Raw genomic sequence first — 20,485 nt, forward strand, 5'->3', positions numbered from 1 at the left:
TCCTGTCCTGTATACTGGGTGTAATCTTCAGTATCTGTATTATTCTGTATATATACACTGCACAGTACCACTTCTCCTGTCCTGTATACTGGGTGTAATCCTCAGTATCTGTATTATTCTGTATATATACACTGCACAGTACCACTTCTCCTGACCTGTATACTGGGTGTAATCCTCAGTACCTGTATTATTCTGTATATATACACTGCACAGTACCACTTCTCCTGTCCTGTATACTGGGTGTAATCCTCAGTATCTGTATTATTCTGTATATATACACTGCACAGTACCACTTCTCCTGTCCTGTATACTGGGTGTAATCCTCAGTATCTGTATTATTCTGTATATATACACTGCACAGTACCACTTCTCCTGTCCTGTATACTGGGTGTAATCCTCAATATCTGTATTATTCTGTATATATACACTGCACAGTACCACTTCTCCTGACCTGTATACTGGGTGTAATCCTCAGTACCTGTATTATTCTGTATATATACACTGCACAGTACCACTTCTCCTGTCCTGTATACTGGGTGTAATCCTCAGTATCTGTATTATTCTGTATATATACACTGCACAGTACCACTTCTCCTGTCCTGTATACTGGGTGTAATCTTCAGTATCTGTATTATTCTGTATATATACACTGCACAGTACCACTTCTCCTGTCCTGTATACTGGGTGTAATCCTCAATATCTGTATTATTCTGTATATATACACTGCACAGTACCACTTCTCCTGTCCTGTATACTGGGAGTAATCCTCAGTGTCTGTGTTATTCTGTATATATACACTGCACAGTACCACTTCTCCTGTCCTGTATACTGGGTGTAATCCTCAGTATCTGTATTATTCTGTATATATACACTGCACAGTACCACTTCTCCTGTCCTGTATACTGGGTGTAATCCTTAGTATCTGTATTATTCTGTATATATACACCGCACAGTACCACTTCTCCTGTCCTGTATACTGGGTGTACTCCTCAGTATCTGTATTATTCTGTATATATACACTGCACAGTACCGCTTCTCTTGTCCTGTATACTGGGTGTAATCCTCAGTGTCTGTATTATTCTGTATATATACACTGCACAGTACCACTCCTCCTGTCCTGTATACTGGGTGTAATCCTCAGTATCTGTATTATTATGTATATATACACTGCACAGTACCACTTCTCCTGTCCTGTATACTGGGTGTAATCCTCAGTGTCTGTATTATTCTGTATATATACACTGCACAGTACCACTTCTCCTGTCCTGTATACTGGGTGTAATCCTCAGTATCTGTATTATTCTGTATATATACACTGCGCAGTACCACTTCTCCTGTCCTGTATACTGGGTGTAATCCTCAGTATCTGTATTATTCTGTATATATATACACTGCACAGTACTACTTCTCCTGTCCTGTATACTGGGTGTAATCCTCAGTGTCTGTATTATTCTGTATATATACACTGCACAGTACCACTTCTCCTGTCCTGTATACTGGGTGTAATCCTCAGTATCTGTATTATTCTGTATATATACACTGCACAGTACCACTTCTCCTGTCCTGTATACTGGGTGTAATCCTCAGTATCTGTATTATTCTGTATATATACACTGCACAGTACCTCTTCTCCTGTCCTGTATACTGGGTGTAATGCTCAGTATCTGTATTATTCTGTATATATACACTGCACAGTACCACTTCTCCTGTCCTGTATACTGGGTGTAATCCTCAGTACCTGTATTATTCTGTATATATACACTGCACAGTACCACTTCTCCTGTCCTGTATACTGGGTGTAATCCTCAGTACCTGTATTATTCTGTATATATACACTGCACAGTACCACTTCTCCTGTCCTGTATACTGGGTGTAATCCTCAGTACCTGTATTATTCTCTATATATACACTGCACAGTACCACTTCTCCTGTCCTGTATACTGGGTGTAATCCTCAGTATCTGTATTATTCTGTATATATACACTGCACAGTACCACTTCTCCTGTCCTGTATACTGGGTGTAATCCTCAGTACCTGTATTATTCTGTATATATACACTGCACAGTACCACTTCTCCTGTCCTGTATACTGGGTGTAATCCTCAGTACCTGTATTATTCTGTATATATACACTGCACAGTACCACTTCTCCTGTCCTGTATACTGGGTGTAATCCTCAGTACCTGTATTATTCTGTATATATACACTGCACAGAACCACTTCTCCTGTCCTGTATACTGGGTGTAATCCTCAGTATCTGTATTATTCTGTATATATGCACTGCACAGTACCACTTCTCCTGTCCTGTATACTGGGTGTAATCCTCAGTATCTGTATTATTCTGTATATATACACTGCAAAGTACCACTTCTCCTGTCCTGTATACTGGGTGTAATCCGCAGTATCTGTATTATTCTGTATATATACACTGCAAAGTACCACTTCTCCTGTCCTGTATACTGGGTGTAATCCTCAGTACCTGTATTATTCTGTATATATACACTGCACAGTACCACTTCTCCTGTCCTGTATACTGGGTGTAATCCTCAGTACCTGTATTATTCTGTATATATACACTGCACAGTACCACTTCTCCTGTCCTGTATACTGGGTGTAATCCTCAGTACCTGTATTATTCTCTATATATACACTGCACAGTACCACTTCTCCTGTCCTGTATACTGGGTGTAATCCTCAGTATCTGTATTATTCTGTATATATACACTGCACAGTACCACTTCTCCTGTCCTGTATACTGGGTGTAATCCTCAGTACCTGTATTATTCTGTATATATACACTGCACAGTACCACTTCTCCTGTCCTGTATACTGGGTGTAATCCTCAGTACCTGTATTATTCTGTATATATACACTGCACAGTACCACTTCTCCTGTCCTGTATACTGGGTGTAATCCTCAGTACCTGTATTATTCTGTATATATACACTGCACAGAACCACTTCTCCTGTCCTGTATACTGGGTGTAATCCTCAGTATCTGTATTATTCTGTATATATGCACTGCACAGTACCACTTCTCCTGTCCTGTATACTGGGTGTAATCCTCAGTATCTGTATTATTCTGTATATATACACTGCACAGTACCACTTCTCCTGTCCTGTATGCTGGGTGTAATCCTCAGTATCTGTATTATTCTGTATATACACTGCACAGTACCACTTCTCCTGTCCTGTATACTGGGTGTAATCCTCAGTATCTGTATTATTCTGTATATACACTGCACAGTAGCACTTCTCCTGACCTGTATACTGGGTGTAATCCTCAGTATCTGTATATATACACTGCACAGTACCACTTCTCCTGTCCTGTATACTGGGTGTAATCCTCAGTATCTGTATTATTCTGTATATACACTGCACAGTACCACTTCTCCTGTCCTGTATACTGGGTGTATTCCTCAGTATCTGTATTATTCTGTATATATACACTGCACAGTACCACTCCTCCTGTCCTGTATACTGGGTGTAATCCTCAGTGTCTGTATTATTCTGTATATACACACTGCACAGTACCACTTCTCCTGTCCTGTATACTGGGTGTAATCCTCAGTATCTGTATTATTCTGTATATACACTGCACAGTACCACTTCTCCTGTCCTGTATACTGGGTGTAATCCTCAGTATCTGTATTATTCTGTATATATACACTGCACAGTACCATTTCTCCTGTCCTGTATACTGGGTATAATCCTCAGTATCTGTATTATTCTGTATATATACACTGCACAGTACCACTTCTCCTGTCCTGTATACTGGGTGTAATCTTCAGTATCTGTATTATTCTGTATATATACACTGCACAGTACCACTTCTCCTGTCCTGTATACTGGGTGTAATCCTCAGTACCTGTATTATTCTGTATATATACACTGCACAGTACCACTTCTCCTGTCCTGTATACTGGGTGTAATCCTCAGTACCTGTATTATTCTGTATATATACACTGCACAGTACCACTTCTCCTGTCCTGTATACTGGGTGTAATCCTCAGTATCTGTATTATTCTGTATATACACTGCACAGTACCACTTCTCCTGTCCTGTATACTGGGTGTAATCCTCAGTATCTGTATTATTCTGTATATACACTGCACAGTACCTCTTCTCCTGTCCTGTATACTGGGTGTAATCCTCAGTATCTGTATTATTCTGTATATATACACTGCACAGTACCACTTCTCCTGTCCTGTATACTGGGTGTAATCCTCAGTATCTGTATTATTCTGTATATATACACTGCACAGTACCACTTCTCCTGTCCTGTATACAGAGTGTAATCCTCAGTATCTGTATTATTCTGTATATATACACTGCACAGTACCACTTCTCCTGTCCTGTATACTGGGTGTAATCCTCAGTATCTGTATTATTCTGTATATATACACTGCACAGTACCACTTCTCCTGTCCTGTATACTGGGTGTAATCCTCAGTACCTGTATTATTCTGTATATATACACTGCACAGTACCACTTCTCCTGTCCTGTATACTGGGTGTAATCCTCAGTATCTGTATTATTCTGTATATACACTGCACAGTACCACTTCTCCTGTCCTGTATACTGGGTGTAATCCTCAGTATCTGTATTATTCTGTATATACACTGCACAGTACCTCTTCTCCTGTCCTGTATACTGGGTGTAATCCTCAGTATCTGTATTATTCTGTATATATACACTGCACAGTGCCGCTTTCCCTGTATACTGGGTGCCCTCCTCAGTCTCTGTATATACACTGCACAGTACCGCTTCCCCTGTATACTGGGTGCCCTCCTCAGTCTCTGTATATACACTGCACAGTACCGCTTCCCCTGTATACATGGTGCTGGCTCCTCGCGGTCCCCTGTGGTTTCTATGTATAGGCGGTGGAGGTTGTGGCACTGTGCGGTGAGGTCGGGCGGATGATGATAACGTTTTCCGTGTTTATGGAGACGAGGATGATGATAAATATTTACGGGATGCGCGGCCTCGTCCTCGGCTCTGACTTCTGCTTCCTCGTCCTCAGGGACTTTGCGCTCAGTGACAAGCCATGGAGGAGTCCCGGGAGTCCGGACCGGAGCGCGCCGCCGTCTCCATCGCCCTGCTGGCCGGATTGCTGGGATTGCTGTACTGGTGAGCGGCTCCGTGCGTCTGTATACCACACACAGTTATATGTATATATGTAACCACCGTGTAATCCTCTCTATTACCTCCATATCGTGTATTAGTAATACTGCTACACGGTGTTCAAAGATGACCTAATACCACCCCATAGTGACTCAGGAAAAAGCTGCTATACAACGTCCAAATAATATCATTACACAATGCTACATAATACCACCAGATGGTTTACTAATAATGCTGTAATACAGCGCCCATGTAATACCGCACATAAAATCCACATAAAATAAACAGTACTGAGATACTATCACCATAAAGGAAGAACCATATAGTGCCGCCACATAGTGTCCAAATATTACTGCCCTCAAAATACACTTACAAACAGATCAGTGGCCAAAGATTTCAGCCATAAAGCAGCTGTGACGCTAGATATGGGAACGGCGAAAAGGGAGGAGGGGGAAGATGGACACCCCGTGTCTAGGGGAGGGGGAGATGGTGACCCCTGACCAAACCTTCCACTGGCCCCTGCCTCCCCTGATGTCTATAGATAGGGTCTGCACCTATGCGCCGAGCAGGATACCTGAGCCTGAACAGGGCTCTAGGTAATGAATGGGAGGGATGAGCGCTAGTCAACCCCACGAAGCTCTGAGGAGCACACACAGGGGGAAGCAGATAAACAGCAGCAGCTGAAAGGAAAAGATCTCAGCAGGGTCCTAAAGGGGAAAAGAGTAAACCCTAACAGAGGAGACTCACAAACCTCCGTTCACACCACAGATGAAAGGATGGAAAATCAAGGAGCTGTTTGTGCAGCAAAACGCAGCGACCATCTGCAGCCGGGCACCAAAGGGCTGTCTGTCAACCGTGACAGCAGCTACATGATACCCCCATAGCATGTCTAAATAACAGCACTATACAGCGCCTACATAATAGTGACTGCGTCATATTATTAGCAGCATACAGAGGCCACTGCCCACACAAAAAAGACTCCAAAAATACTGTTATACAGCGCCCACATGATATTGCCATGGAGTGTCTAAAGGTTACTACCAAAAACTTTACATAAGTCACATAGTGTAACATACATCCAATTTTTTACCTCTACATAATACCGCGCAAATGCAAATAATAACATTCAGAATGCACATAATACTGCCACATGGTGTAACATATAGCACAATAATACTGCCACATAGTGTAACATAAAGCACAATAATACTGCTACGTACTGTACTTCAATATATAACACAATAATAACAGAATAATACTGCCACATAGTGTAACAAAGAACACAGTAATACAGCCACATAGTATTACATATCGCACAGTAATACTGCCACATAGTGTAATATATAACAAAATAATACTGTCCCATAGTGTAACATATTGCACAATAATACTGCCTGATAGTGTAATGTATAGCACAAAAATACTGCCACATAGTGTAACATATAACACAATAATACTGCCACACAGTGTAACATATAGCACAATAGTACACACTAATACTGTCTCATAATGTAACGTATAGCACAATAATACTGCCCGATAATGTAACGTATAGCACAATAATACTGCCCGATAGTGTAACGTATAGCACAAAAATACTGCCACATAGTGTAACATATAACACAATAATGTGTATGTATATCCCAATCATGGCCCTATCCTGGTATATTGCTATATATGGCCCGATCCTGTCCCCATCCTGGTATATTTGGCCCGGTCATGTCCCCATCCTGGTATATATGGCCCCATCATGTCCCCATCCTGGTATATAGCCCCATCCTAGTATATGTTCCCATCCTGGTCACATACTGGTATATAGCCTCATCCTGGTATATATCCCATTCATGTCCCCATCCTGATATATAGCTTCATCATGTCCCCATCCTGGTATAGATGGCCCCATCATGTCTCCATCCTGAAATATAGCCTCATCCTAGTATATGTCCCCATTCTGGCTGCATACTGGTATATAGCCCCATTTTGGTATATGTTCTCATCATGGCCGCATCCTGGTATTTAGCACCATCCTGGTATATATCCTCATCATAGCCCCATCCTGGTATATAGCCCCATTATGCCCCATCCTGATATATGTTCCAATAATGTCACAATCCTAGTTTATAGCCTCATCCTGGTGTATGTCCCCATCCTGGCTGCATCCTGGTATATAGCCTCATCCTGGTGTATGTCCCCATCCTGGCTGCATCCTGGTATATAGCCTCATCCTGGTAATTATGATCCCCAGCATGCAGTGGCTGCAATGTATTTCAGCTGGAAGCACACCCACATCCAGCTAAAGCAAGTGCTGGGGTCGATGGGCTCCCTGCACCCCCGGGCCTGTTTGTGGTCGCAATCCCTGTGACCATGATTGTTACACCCCTGCTGATGTGGTAGCCTTGTTGGGACACGGTGGTCGTCCACCAACCATCCATTACTCCATCCATCTGAACCATCCAGGGTAGCCGACACTCATCAGTAAAGACTGTAGAATTAGTCCTCATGTCTGTCTGGGCACATGGCCACCGTTTCTGCTTATGATCCCTTTTAGGAGCGGCCGTATAGTAGGTTCATGCACATCTGCAGCCTCTGGACGTTCCTTCACCTTGAGATTCGTGGATTTGAGGCGCCAGCCACTTCAGATACCTGTTTGCTGCTTTGTAATGAGATTTTAGCTGCTGCTCTCTTAATCCGATTAATTTGTCTGGTAGAAACCTTCCTCATTATACTTTTATCTGCACTGTCTTCACAGTACTATAAGGCTCACTCTGAAGTTTTTGTGAAATATGTAATGTTTTCATACCTTTAAGGGGCACCCCATTGTTACAGGGATTGATTCTGTCTCTCATCACTGTGTCTGGATAAAATCTTTCGCATCTATCTTACATCTCCATCTTATATCCAAAATACTGGGCATCTCTAACATAAACTTGAGGGGATCACACTAGAGGAGCGGGTTATTATGGCCTCCATTGATGGATATAGCAGTTTCCCTTATGATTTTCTTAATACCAGAAGTGTTCATATCAGGAGACTTGATTATTGAATCACTTGAATAAATCTTGAAACCTAGTTACGTTAATAGGAAGTATTACCTCCAGCTCTGGGGTACGTCAATGGGGACCCACGGTGCCCTCACTCATGTGAGTTTGCTCCTGAGCTGGTAGGAAATATTACCTCCAGCTCTGGGGTACCGCAATGGGGACCCACGGTGCCCTCACTCATGTGAGTTTGCTCCTGAGCTGGTAGAAAATATTACCTCCAGCTCTGGGGTACCGCAATGGGGACCCACGGTGCCCCCACTTATTTGAGTTTGCTTCTGAGCTGGTAGGAAGTATTACCTCTAGCTCTGGGGTACCGCAATGGGGACCCACGGTGCCCCCACTTATTCGAGTTTGCTTCTGAGCTGGTAGGAAGTATTACCTCCAGCCCTGGGGTACTGCAATGGGGACCCATGGTGCCCCCACTTATTCGATTTTGCTTCTGAGCTGGTAGGAAGTATTACCTCCAGCCCTGGGGTACCGCAATGGGGACCCACGCTGCCCCCACTTATTTGAGTTTGCTTCTGAGCTGGTAGGAAGTATTACCTCCAGCCCTGGGGTACCGCAATGGGGACCCACGTTGCCCCCACTTATGCGAGTTTGCTCCTGAGCTGGTGGGAAGACATCTGATTGTTCCTTGAGGATGACCATGAATGGTTCCCCCATGTAACCTTCTGGGGGCGAGACATTGATGATATCTTTATCTTATAGTCAGAAACTCCTGATAGTTTTATTGACTTTGAGTCCAATGGGTTAAGAGTCACTTGTGAATTGGGAGGTGACAGATTACCCTTCCAGGAGATTCTTTTCCAAAGAGGAACAAATGATCAATTATTAACTAACACTTTCTGAAAAACAAGCTGGACTAATGACTAAGTTGTTGAGATTGAAAAGTTATCACCCTCCAAATTTAAAGAAAGGGATCGCAAAAGGCCAATTTAACACGATGTAAGATGTAAATGTTCTACGCTATCTGCTTTACAAAAACACAAGAAAAAGACTTGAGAAATAGATTTCTTAAGAGAGGACACCGTACCCCATAATCGGGGCTTATAGACATGCGCTTGGTCCATGGAGACTCTGAATGGTCACAGCTTTTTCTCCAGCGGCCACATAGGGGCAGTTACCCCAATCTGTGCTGATAATATCCCCATATACATTATTGTGCTATATGTAGAGATGTTCGGGGCCAGGGAGCGTTTTTAAATGTTTGTGATAAAGTTTTTTTTAGGTTATTTTCTATTCTATTTTTTACATTAAGTTCCCACTAGCTATATTTTTCAGCCATTTCTTCTTCTAAAAATACTGCCATACAGCATCCACATAGTGTAACATCAATTCATATTTCAACTCTACATAATACCGCCACATGAAATACAAATATCGCTATACAGCATGCATGTAATACTGCACATAGTGTTTTAATAGCGCCACAAAGTGTAGAAATAATACCACCGTACAGCACATATATAATACCGCCACAAAGTGTAGAAATAATACCACCGTACAGCACCTATGTAATACCGCCACATAGTGTAGACATAATACCACCGTACAGCACATATATAATACTGCCACATAGTGTAGAAATAATACCACCGTACAGCACATACATAATACTGCCACATAATGTAGAAATAATACCATACATGTAGCACGATACAGCATTCACGTAATACTGCTGCATAGTGTAATATATGTACACTAAGTAATAATTCTATAGAGTATAGCAATGCAAGTATACTTCACTGTGTAATAACACCATATTGTACAAATAAGACCGTTATACAGCACCAATGTAATACCGCCACATAGTATACAAATAATACCATTATACAGCACCTATGTAATACTGCCACATAGTGTACAAATAATACTGTTATACAACAACTATGTAATACCACCACATAATGTACAAATAATTCCGCGATACAGCGCCTATGTAATACTGCCACATAGTGTACAAATAATACCGTTATACAACACCTATGTAATACCGCCACAAAGTGTAGAAATAATACCACCGTACAGCACATATATAATACCGCCACATAGTGTTGAAATAATACCATACATATAGCACCATACAGCATTCATGTAATACCGCCACCTAGTGTAATATATAGTACTCCGGTCAGATGGGTAATGGCGGCTTCTCCTGCAGGTATTCTATCTCGGCTTTCTCCCAGCTGCAGAGGATGGGGATCAGACACCCGCGGCCGGCGCCGTTTATCGGGAATGTGCTGCTGTTTCAGAAGGTGGGATGTTGCGATGGTGGGATGCTGCGATGGTGGGATGCTGCGATGGTGGGATTCTGAGATGGTGGGATTCTGAGATGGTGGGATGCTGGGAGTTGTAGTTGTTGCCGTCGGGATGCTGGGAGTTGTAGTTGTTGCCGTCGGGATGCTGGGAGTTGTAGTTGTTGCCGTCGGGATGCTGGGAGTTGCAGTTGTTGCCGTCGGGATGCTGGGAGTTGTAGTTGTTGCCGTCGGAATGCTGGGAGTTGTAGTTGTTGCCGTTGTCCGTCCTTCGCTGTGAGCGGTAATTTTTATTTGCATTGTCAGGGATTCTGGGAAGGAGCCGATCGGATCCTGAAGACGTACGGGCCGATCTCGGGGTGAGTGGTTTCTTCTCTCAGCTGTCGCCCCCTGCTGGGGCATTGTGGGAGATGTAGTGCTCTCACCTGGCGGTGCCTCTCCCATCATGCACTGCAGCTGGTCTATCACATGCAGGTATTACATGGGGCGCCGGCCGATGGTTCTCCTGGCCGATCCCGAGGCCGTGAAGCAGGTTCTGCAGAAAGACTTCTCCAACTTCACCAACAGGCTGGTACGTGCAGCGCCCGAGACCGCACAGACCTCGTCCAGCTCACAGCTGAGGGTTTGCTACAATTGTATCCAGTAATCGCCCCATAGATGGGCATCCCGGGAGGCGCCGCTTATCATCTACCCTCATCTCTGCAGAAAATGAACCTGGTGACCAAGCCGATGAGTGACAGCCTCCTGTGCCTCCGCGACGAGCAGTGGAAGCGCGTGCGCAGCGTCCTGACCCCGTCCTTCAGCGCGGCGCGCATGAAAGAGGTGAATCCATCAGCGGGGGCTACCCAGGGGGAGGATGCCCGCCGCCAAAGTCTATGGGGGTCAAGATTTCTTCCGTCTGTCCAATGATTGGCGCTTCTGAATATCACTTTGCACCCGCATGTTTTGTAGAACATAATAGGCTGCTGTCCTCTGCATAGGCAGCAACTAGAATGACAGAAGAACTTAGAAAATGTTAGGCTCCGTCCCTAATTCTAAGCTAGGATTCGGTTTTGGGTGTGAACTAGTGCTTCTGTTAGGGCTAGGGTGAGGGTCTCAGTTAGGTTTATGACTAGGCTTAGAGTTATGGCTAGTGCAAAGATTAGGGCTACTTTTAGGACTAAAGCTAGGCTTATGGCTATGCTTAGCGTTAAGGTTACGGCTAGTGTTAGGATTTGGGTTAGGTTGTGGAAGGTTTATGGCTAGGCTTAGAGTTCTGGTTAGGGCTATTTTCCAGACTAGGGTTAGGGTCTCAGATAGGTTTATGGCTATGGTTAAACTTAGCGCTAAGGTTAGAGCTAGTCTTAGAACTACAGTTTGACTCGCTAATGTTAGGCTTAGTGTTAGGATTTGGATTAGGCTAAGGGATATGGCTAGAGTTAGGATCTGGATTAGCTTTATCTTTACACTTAAAGTTATGGTTAAAGCTAATGTTAGGGCTAGTTTAGGAGTTGGTTTAGTCTTATGACTATGGTTAGGCTAAGTGCTTCGGTTAGAGCTACTCTTAGGTCTTGAGTTAGAATTAGTGCTAATTTTAGGTTTAGTGTTAGCGTTTAAGTTAGGCTTAGTGTTAAGGTTAGCGTTGGGACTTGGGTTAAGCTTAGGGATATGGCTAGAGTTAGGATTTGGCCAAGGAATGATGTTATGATGTTAGGGCTAGGATCTGAGTTAGTCTTATGCTTAGGCTTAAGACTAAGGTTAGGGCTAGTAATGGGACTAGGGTTAGGATTTGGTTTAGGGCTATAGCTATGGTTAGGCTTAGTGTTAAGCTTAGGGTTAGTGTTAGGATCTGGTCTAGATATATGTCTAGGCTGAGTTATGGTTAATTCTAAGGTTAGGGAAAGTTATAGGGCTAGGCTTAGTTTTAAGGTTAGAGTTAGGGCTAAAGTTAGACTTGGTGCTAGTGGTAGGTTTGGTCTTAAGATTTGGATTAGGCTTCGTGATAGGGCTAGAATTAGGATTTGGGTTAGGCTTAGGGCTAGAGTTAGGATTTGGGCTAGGGATGGTGTTAAGGCTAGGATCTAGGTTAGCTTTATGCTTAGGCTTAGTTATGGGACTTGGGTTAGGATTTGGTTTAAGCTTATGTCTGTGGTTAGGGTTAAGGTTAGTGTTAGGTATATGGCTAGGCTTATGGTTAGTTCTAAGGTTAGAGCTAGTGTTAGGATTAGGGTTAGACTTAGTGCTAGCGGCAGGCTTAGTGTTAGAACTATATAAGGGCTAGGATATTATACAGCTGCGGTGCAATCCTGGGCTGACAGCGGGGTCTCCGCAGCGCTGGCGGTCCTTGGGGTAAGGGGCAGCAGTCATGCGTCTTGCCCCGCCCACTGGACTTGTTCTGGGTGCAGCATTCGGTCACAGAGCTGCACAGTAATAGTGATTGGAGCTGACAACCTGCGGCGTCGTCCTGTTGGTTGTCGCAGCCCCTCCCCCATATTTCTGTCTCTGTCCCCTAGATGTGCCCCCTCATACACCAGGGATGCGATGTGCTGATCAGAAACTTACAGAGATTCGCAGACTCCGGAGAATCCTGCAACATCCAAAGGTAACAACACATACACAACGCTTTGCTGATAACAGAGAGCAGCAGCTTATCTTTGGTTTTGGTAACTCCGGTTTCTCGCCACCGCAGATGTTACGCCTGTTACACCATGGACATCGTGGCCAGCGTGGCGTTTGGCACCAACGTGGATTCCCAGAAAGATCCGGATCATCCGATGGTGCAGAACAGCAAGAAGTTTCTGGAACTGTTCACCCCCCTGAAGCCCCTCGTTCTGCTGACGTGTAAGGAGGGGGGGGGGGCGGCCGGAGGGGGATGGGTGGGGCAGGACCTCAGTTTACCTGCCTGGCATCCAATCAGAATGACAATGAGCCAAGATGTGCTCATTAACATGGGTTCATTATTATTCAGGATGGATCATTAATATGCAATTAGCTCATTAATATGCAGGGTTCATTACTATGCATGTGAGCTCATTATTATTCAGGAGGGGAAGCTCATTAATATGCATATATGCTCATTAGTATTAAGGATGAATCATTAATATGCAGTTATCTCATTAATATGCATATGGAATCATTATTATTCAGAAGAGGTAATAATATGCATATATGCTCATTATTATTCACAATGATCATTATTATGTAATGGCTCATTAATATGCATAATGGATCATTATTATTCAGGGTGGATAATTAATATGCAGTTAGCTCATTAATATGCAAATGAGCTCACTATTATTCAGGCAGACTCATTAATATGTAGCACAGATTCATTAATAAGTGGAAAGGTTGTTATAAGGGGAGCATTTTAGTATGCGGGGAGCTCACTAATGTCCACAAGCTCATTAATAATCAGCAGGGCTCTTTAAAATGTGGGCGGGATTATCAATGTTCAAGACTCATTATTATGCATGAAGTCATTAATATTAATTAGGGCTCATTAATATTCAGAAGGGTCGATATCTAGCACTTGCTGATATTTAGCTGCAGATCTGTCACTCAGGACTGTGGGAAAGTTGGGTGACCTCCTGGGGTGACAGTCGCCACTTTACTTTTCGTGTCTTTTCCCGCCAGTGGCTTTTCCATCCATCGTGGTCCCCATCGCTCGTCGCCTTCCCAATAAGAACCGCGACCAGATAAACCGCTTCTTCCGCAAAGTCATCAAGGAGATGATCGGTCATCGCGATGAGCAGCCGGCCAGCGAGGTAGACCGCGCCTCCACTGCCTCCGCCGCTCCCGGTAATACCAGTCCATTCGGGGTTAATCATGTATTTTGTCACAGCGGCGCCGGGATTTCCTGCAGCTCATGCTGGACGCCAGGACGACGACCGCCAACGTCTCCGTGGAGCATTTCGATATTGTGAACCAGGCGGATCTGGCGGCCCCCGTGAGGGAGGAACCTAGAAAGAAGACCACCAAGACGCTGAATGAGGACGAGATCCTGGGCCAGGCCTTCATCTTCCTCATCGCCGGCTACGAGACCACCAGCAGCCTCCTGTCATTCACCACCTACCTGCTGGCCACTCACCCTGAGTGCCAAGAGGAGCTACTGAGGGAGGTGGACGGGTTTGCCGAGGACCATGTGAGTGACTCGGGGAGGAGGTAGATGAGGGGTGCTGGTCAGGAACCCCAATCCCCGCTGAGGGGAGCAGGACATAATGGTGGTGAATGTCTCTCATTGTAGGACGGCGCCAACTACAACACGGTGCACGACCTGCCCTACATGGACATGGTGATCTCCGAGTCCCTGCGCATGTACCCGCCCGCCTTCCGGTAGGTGCCATCCTCCAGTATCGTGTGTATGACTCTAGTCACCTCCAGAGCTGCACTGACCTGTGTGTGCATCGTCGTATACAGTCACCGCCAAAACCTCTGAGACCGACACGAGGCTTTGGCTCTCAACTTTGCTTTGTGACCGGGTCTCCATCATGGGGGAACAAGGTCTTCCAGGAGGATTAGATCCCATTATTTATTCACTACCATGCTCTTAGGTAAAATAGTGAGTGACCCCTCCATGGATGAGAAGCCCCCACACATTGTGAGTGACCCCCTCCATGGATGAGAAGCCACCACACATTGTGAGTGACCCCCTCCATGGATAAGAAGCCCCCACACATTGTGAGTGACCCCCTCCATGGATGAGAAGCCCCCACACATTGTGAGTGACCCCCTCCATGGATGAGAAGCCCCCACACATTGTGAGTGACCCCCTCCATGGATGAGAAGCCCCCACACATTGTGAGTGACCCCCTCCATGGATAAGAAGCCACCACACATTGTGAGTGACCCCCCTCCATGGATGAGAAGCCACCACACATTGTGAGTGACCTCCTCCATGGATGAGAAGCCTCCACACATTGTGAGTGACCCCCTCCATGGATGAGAAGCCCCCACACATTGTGAGTGATCCCCTCCATGGATGAGAAGCCTCCACACATTGTGAGTGAGCCCCTCCATGGATGAGAAGCCACCACACATTGTGAGTGACCCCCTCCATGGATGAGAAGCCACCACACATTGTGAGTGACCCCCTCCATGGATGAGAAGCCCCCACACATTGTGAGTGACTCCCTCCATGGATGAGAAGCCCCCACACATTGTGAGTGACCCACTCCATGGATGAGAAGCCCCCACACATTGTGAGTGACCCCCTCCATGGATGAGAAGCCCCCACACATTGTGAGTGACCCCCTCCATGGATGAGAAGCCTCCACACATTGTGAGTGACCCCTCCATGGATGAGAAGCCTCCACACATTGTGAGTGACCCCCTCCATGGATGAGAAGCCCCCACATATTGTGAGTGACCCCCTCCATGGATGAGAAGCCCCCACACATTGTGAGTGACCCCCTCCATGGATGAGAAGCCCCCACACATTGTGAGTGACCCCCTCCATGGATGAGAAGCCCCCACATATTGTGAGTAACCTCCACCATAGATGAGAAGCCTCCACACATTGTGAGTGACCCCCCTCCATGGATGAGAAGCCTCCACACATTGTGAGTGACCCCCTCCATGGATGAGAAGGCCCCACAAATTGTGAGTGACCCCCTCCATGGATGAGAAGCCCCCACACATTGTGAGTGCCCCCTCCATGGATGAGAAGCCCCCACACATTGTGAGTGACCCCCTCCATGGATGAGAAGCCCCCACACATTGTGAGTGACCCCCTCCATGGATAAGAAGCCCCCACACATTGTGAGTGACCCCCTCCATGGATAAGAAGCCACCACACATTGTGAGTGACCTCCTCCACGGATGAGAAGCCCCCACACATTGTGAGTGACCCCCTCCATGGATGAGAAGCCCCCACACATTGTGAGTGACCCCCTCCATGGATGAGAAGCCCCTACACATTGTGAGTGACCCCCTCCATGGATGAGAAGCCCCCACACATTGTGAGTGACTCTCTCCATGGATGAGAACCCCCCACACATTGTGAGTGACCCCTCCATGGATGAGAAGCCTCCACACATTGTGAGTGACCCCCTCCATGGATCAGAAGCCCCCACACATTGTAACTGAGCCCCCTCCATGGAAAAGAAGCCCCTGCACTTGAATGGTCTCAGGAGGCATTACCACCATCAGACACAGGACTCGAGGCAGCGTCTCCTTCTCTTCTCCATACAGGTAATCTTCCAGGCGTCCCTCTGAAGGGGCTCCATCAGAGAAAATAACTCCCTCCACCCTCTGCAGCCCTATCTCTGTACTTCCTGCAGAATGTCCATCTTTGCTTGATGTTTTTTGTGAAGCCTTCACTTCACCGTGCGTGCAGATGACAGCTGCCTGCTGCCATTCCTGAGCAAGCTCTGCACTGCTGCTGACCAGATTCCATAGCTGAATCCTCTGTAGGAGATGGTTCTGGCCATTGCTGGACTTTCTTGAGCACTGGACACTTTCTCCTCAGTTTTTCAATCTCTGTCTTTGAAGTATCTTGATGATCCCACAAATGGCTGATTTAGGGGCAATCTTACAAGCAGCAATGTCCTTGCATGTAAAGCTTTTTTGATGCAAAGCAATAATGAGCCCACGTTTCCTTGGATAACAGAAGAAGACAATGATCTTCAGAGGCAGCCCCACAAGAAAATGACAAAGTGACATCCGCTGCCTTGTCCGGTAGATATTTGCTACCTCATGCACAACTTTGCTGCTACATCATATTTTGCAGCCTGGGAGTCATCAGCAGAATAGTGAATGCAGCTCTGGGTGTGACTGGAGGATAGAGCAGATACGTATATAGTGTTTGGTGCCTTTTGCTTCTAGGTTTGCCCGGGAAGCGGCTGCTGATTGCACAGTGATGGGGTGTAAGATCCCGGCGGGGACGGTGCTGGAGATCCCTATTGGCTGCATGCAGAATGATCCCCGGTACTGGGAGGAGCCCGAGCGCTTCAGACCCGAGAGGTAACGGTATGGCCACATTTGCACAGTGTGGCGGATCGGCCTGGCGCCATTAATCGGACTCTTCCTGCAGATTCACAGCAGAAGAGAAGCAGAAGCGTCACCCCTTCCTCTATTTGCCGTTTGGCGCCGGACCCCGCAGCTGCATCGGGATGCGACTCGCCATCTTGGAAGCCAAAATCACCTTGTACCGGATCCTGCGGAGGTTTCGCTTTGAGACTTGTCCTCGTACTCAGGTGAGGAAGACCCTTGGTTTCTCTTACACAGCGCGGTGGTCTTCAGTCTGCGGTGCTGGGACTTGTAGTGTTCAAGCATCTGAAGGTTCACAGATTGGACACCATTGACATAGTACAATGAGCAAAAGTGATGTCTACGGGACATAGCGGGCATTACACAGAATATTAACCCTTTGCATCTTTCTTGCAGATTCCGCTACAGGTCACCGCAGTGTCCACTCTCAGGCCGAAGGACGGGGTGTATGTCAGAGTTGTAGCTCGCTAGCGCCACCTGTAGATAACAACATTGCACTGACCACCTGCCCCATCATTTACCTGTGAAGTGTCCGGAATGTTCTAAATGTAAACAATAAAAGTTGCCCCCTAGTCCCATTATCGTTTACATATTAAACCCCTAAATAGCCCCAAAGTTGGGGTCCTCCTTACATTATCACTGCCCCAAACCACTCTATATAACCTCAGAATTACATGGCAGAGAATGTGAGAACCTGCAGCCACCACTAGAGGGAGATCCCTGTATACAGAGATAGATGATAAGATCCTGTCTGCAGCCACCACTAGGGGGAGCTCCCTGTATACAGAGATACATGATAAGATCCTGTCTGCAGCCACCACTAGGGGGAGCTCCCTGTATACAGAGATACATGATAAGATCCTGTCTGCAGCCACCACTAGGGAGAGCTCCCTGTGTACAGAGATACATGATAAGATCCTGTCTGCAGTCACCACTAAAGGGAGCTCCCTGTATACAGAGATACATGATAAGATGCTGTTTGCAGCCACCACTAGGGAGAGCTCCCTGTGTACAGAGATACATGATAAGATCCTGTCTGCAGCCACCACTAGGGGGAGCTCCCTGTATACAGAGATACATGATAAGATCCTGTCTGCAGTCACCACTAGGGGGAGCTCCCTGTATACAGAGATCCATGATAAGATCCTGTCTGCAGCCACCACTAGGGGGAGCTCCCTGTATACAGAGATACATGATAAGATCCTGTCTGCAGCCACCACTAGAGGGAGCTCCCTGTATACAGAGATACATGATAAGATCCTGTCTGCAGACACCACTAGAGGGAACTCCCTATATACAGAGATACATGATAAGATCCTGTCTGCAGTCACCACTAGAGGGAGCTGCCTGTATACAGAGATACATAAGATCCTGTCTGCAGCCACCACTAGGGGGAGCTCCCTGTATACAGAGATACATGATAAGATGCTGTCTGCAGCCACCACTAGGGGGAGCTCCCTGTATACAGATATACATGATAAGATCCTGTCTGCAGCCACCACTAGGGGGAGCTCCCTGTATACAGAGATACATGATAAGATCCTGTCTGCAGTCACCACTAGGGGGAGCTCCCTGTATACAGAGATACATTATAAGATCCTGTCTGCAGCCACCACTAGGGGGAGCTCCCTGTATACAGAGATATATGATAAGATCCTGTCTGCAGTCACCACTAGAGGGAGCTCCCTGTATACAGAGATACATGATAAGATCCTGTCTGCAGCCACCACTAGGAGGAGCTCCCAGTATACAGAGATACATGATAAGATCCTGTCTGCAGCCACCACTAGGGGGAGCTCCCTGTATACAGAGATACATGATAAGATCCTGTCTGCAGCCACCACTAGGGGGAGCTCCCAGTATACAGAGATACATGATAAGATCCTGTCTGCAGTCACCACTAGGGGGAGCTCCCTGTATACAGAGATACATGATAAGATCCTGTCTGCAGCCACCACTAGGGGGAGCTCCCTGTATACAGAGATACATGATAAGATCCTGTCTGCAGCCACCACTAGAGGGAGCTCCCTGTATACAGAGATACATGATAAGATCCTGTCTGCAGCCACCACTAGAGGGAGCTCCCTGTATACAGAGACACATGATAAGATGCTGTCTGCAGCCACCACTAGGGGGAGCTCCCTGTATACAGAGACACATGATAAGATGCTGTCTGCAGCCACCACTAGGGGGAGCTCCCTGTATACAGAGATACATGATAAGATCCTGTCTGCAGCCACCACTAGGGGGAGCTCCCTGTATACAGAGATACATTATAATATCCTGTCTGCAGCCACCACTAGGGGGAGCTCCCTGTATACAGAGATACATAAGATCCTGTCTGCAGCCACCACTAGGGGGAGCTCCCTGTATACAGAGATACATAAGATCCTGTCTGCAGCCACCACTAGGGGGAGCTCCCTGTATACAGAGATACATGATAAGATCCTGTCTGCAGCCACCACTAGAGGGAGCTCCCTGTATACAGAGATACATGATAAGATCCTGTCTGCAGCCACCACTAGGGGGAGCTCCCTGTATACAGAGATACATAAGATCCTGTCTGCAGCCACCACTAGAGGGAGCTCCCTGTATACAGAGATACATAAGATCCTGTCTGCAGCCACCACTAGGGGGAGCTCCCTGTATACAGAGATACATAAGATCCTGTCTGCAGCCACCACTAGAGGGAGCTCCCTGTATACAGAGATACATAAGATCCTGTCTGCAGCCACCACTAGGGGGAGCTCCCTGTATACAGAGATACATGATAAGATCCTGTCTGCAGCCACCACTAGAGGGAGCTCCCTGTATACAGAGATACATGATAAGATCCTGTCTGCAGCCACCACTAGGGGGAGCTCCCTGTATACAGAGATACATAAGATCCTGTCTGCAGCCACCACTAGAGGGAGCTCCCTGTATACAGAGATACATAAGATCCTGTCTGCAGCCACCACTAGGGGGAGCTCCCTGTATACAGAGATACATAAGATCCTGTCTGCAGCCACCACTAGAGGGAGCTCCCTGTATACAGAGATACATAAGATCCTGTCTGCAGCCACCACTAGGGGGAGCTCCCTGTATACAGAGATACATG

The 20,485-nt window shown here is 46.2% G+C and overlaps 1 protein-coding gene across 1 annotated transcript in view; it reads left to right on the forward strand.

Moving 5' to 3' along the window:
- Nucleotides 1-18,976, forward strand: part of LOC142302469 (thromboxane-A synthase-like) — a 34,525-nt gene extending 15,549 nt beyond the window's left edge. The window contains exons 3-15 of the mRNA XM_075343537.1: nucleotides 5,023-5,129; nucleotides 10,326-10,419; nucleotides 10,726-10,778; nucleotides 10,894-10,990; nucleotides 11,125-11,241; nucleotides 12,912-13,000; nucleotides 13,088-13,239; nucleotides 14,032-14,162; nucleotides 14,240-14,539; nucleotides 14,642-14,730; nucleotides 17,221-17,358; nucleotides 17,429-17,591; nucleotides 17,782-18,976. Of these exons, the coding sequence (XP_075199652.1) occupies nucleotides 5,047-5,129; nucleotides 10,326-10,419; nucleotides 10,726-10,778; nucleotides 10,894-10,990; nucleotides 11,125-11,241; nucleotides 12,912-13,000; nucleotides 13,088-13,239; nucleotides 14,032-14,162; nucleotides 14,240-14,539; nucleotides 14,642-14,730; nucleotides 17,221-17,358; nucleotides 17,429-17,591; nucleotides 17,782-17,856 (1,581 nt within the window). The 5' untranslated portion in view covers nucleotides 5,023-5,046 and the 3' untranslated portion in view covers nucleotides 17,857-18,976. The remainder of the gene's footprint in view (nucleotides 1-5,022; nucleotides 5,130-10,325; nucleotides 10,420-10,725; nucleotides 10,779-10,893; nucleotides 10,991-11,124; nucleotides 11,242-12,911; nucleotides 13,001-13,087; nucleotides 13,240-14,031; nucleotides 14,163-14,239; nucleotides 14,540-14,641; nucleotides 14,731-17,220; nucleotides 17,359-17,428; nucleotides 17,592-17,781) is intronic.
- Nucleotides 18,977-20,485: the final 1,509 nt, after the last annotated feature.

This window comes from Anomaloglossus baeobatrachus, chromosome 4 (genome assembly GCF_048569485.1).
Source record: "Anomaloglossus baeobatrachus isolate aAnoBae1 chromosome 4, aAnoBae1.hap1, whole genome shotgun sequence".
Lineage (NCBI taxonomy): Eukaryota > Metazoa > Chordata > Amphibia > Anura > Aromobatidae > Anomaloglossus > Anomaloglossus baeobatrachus.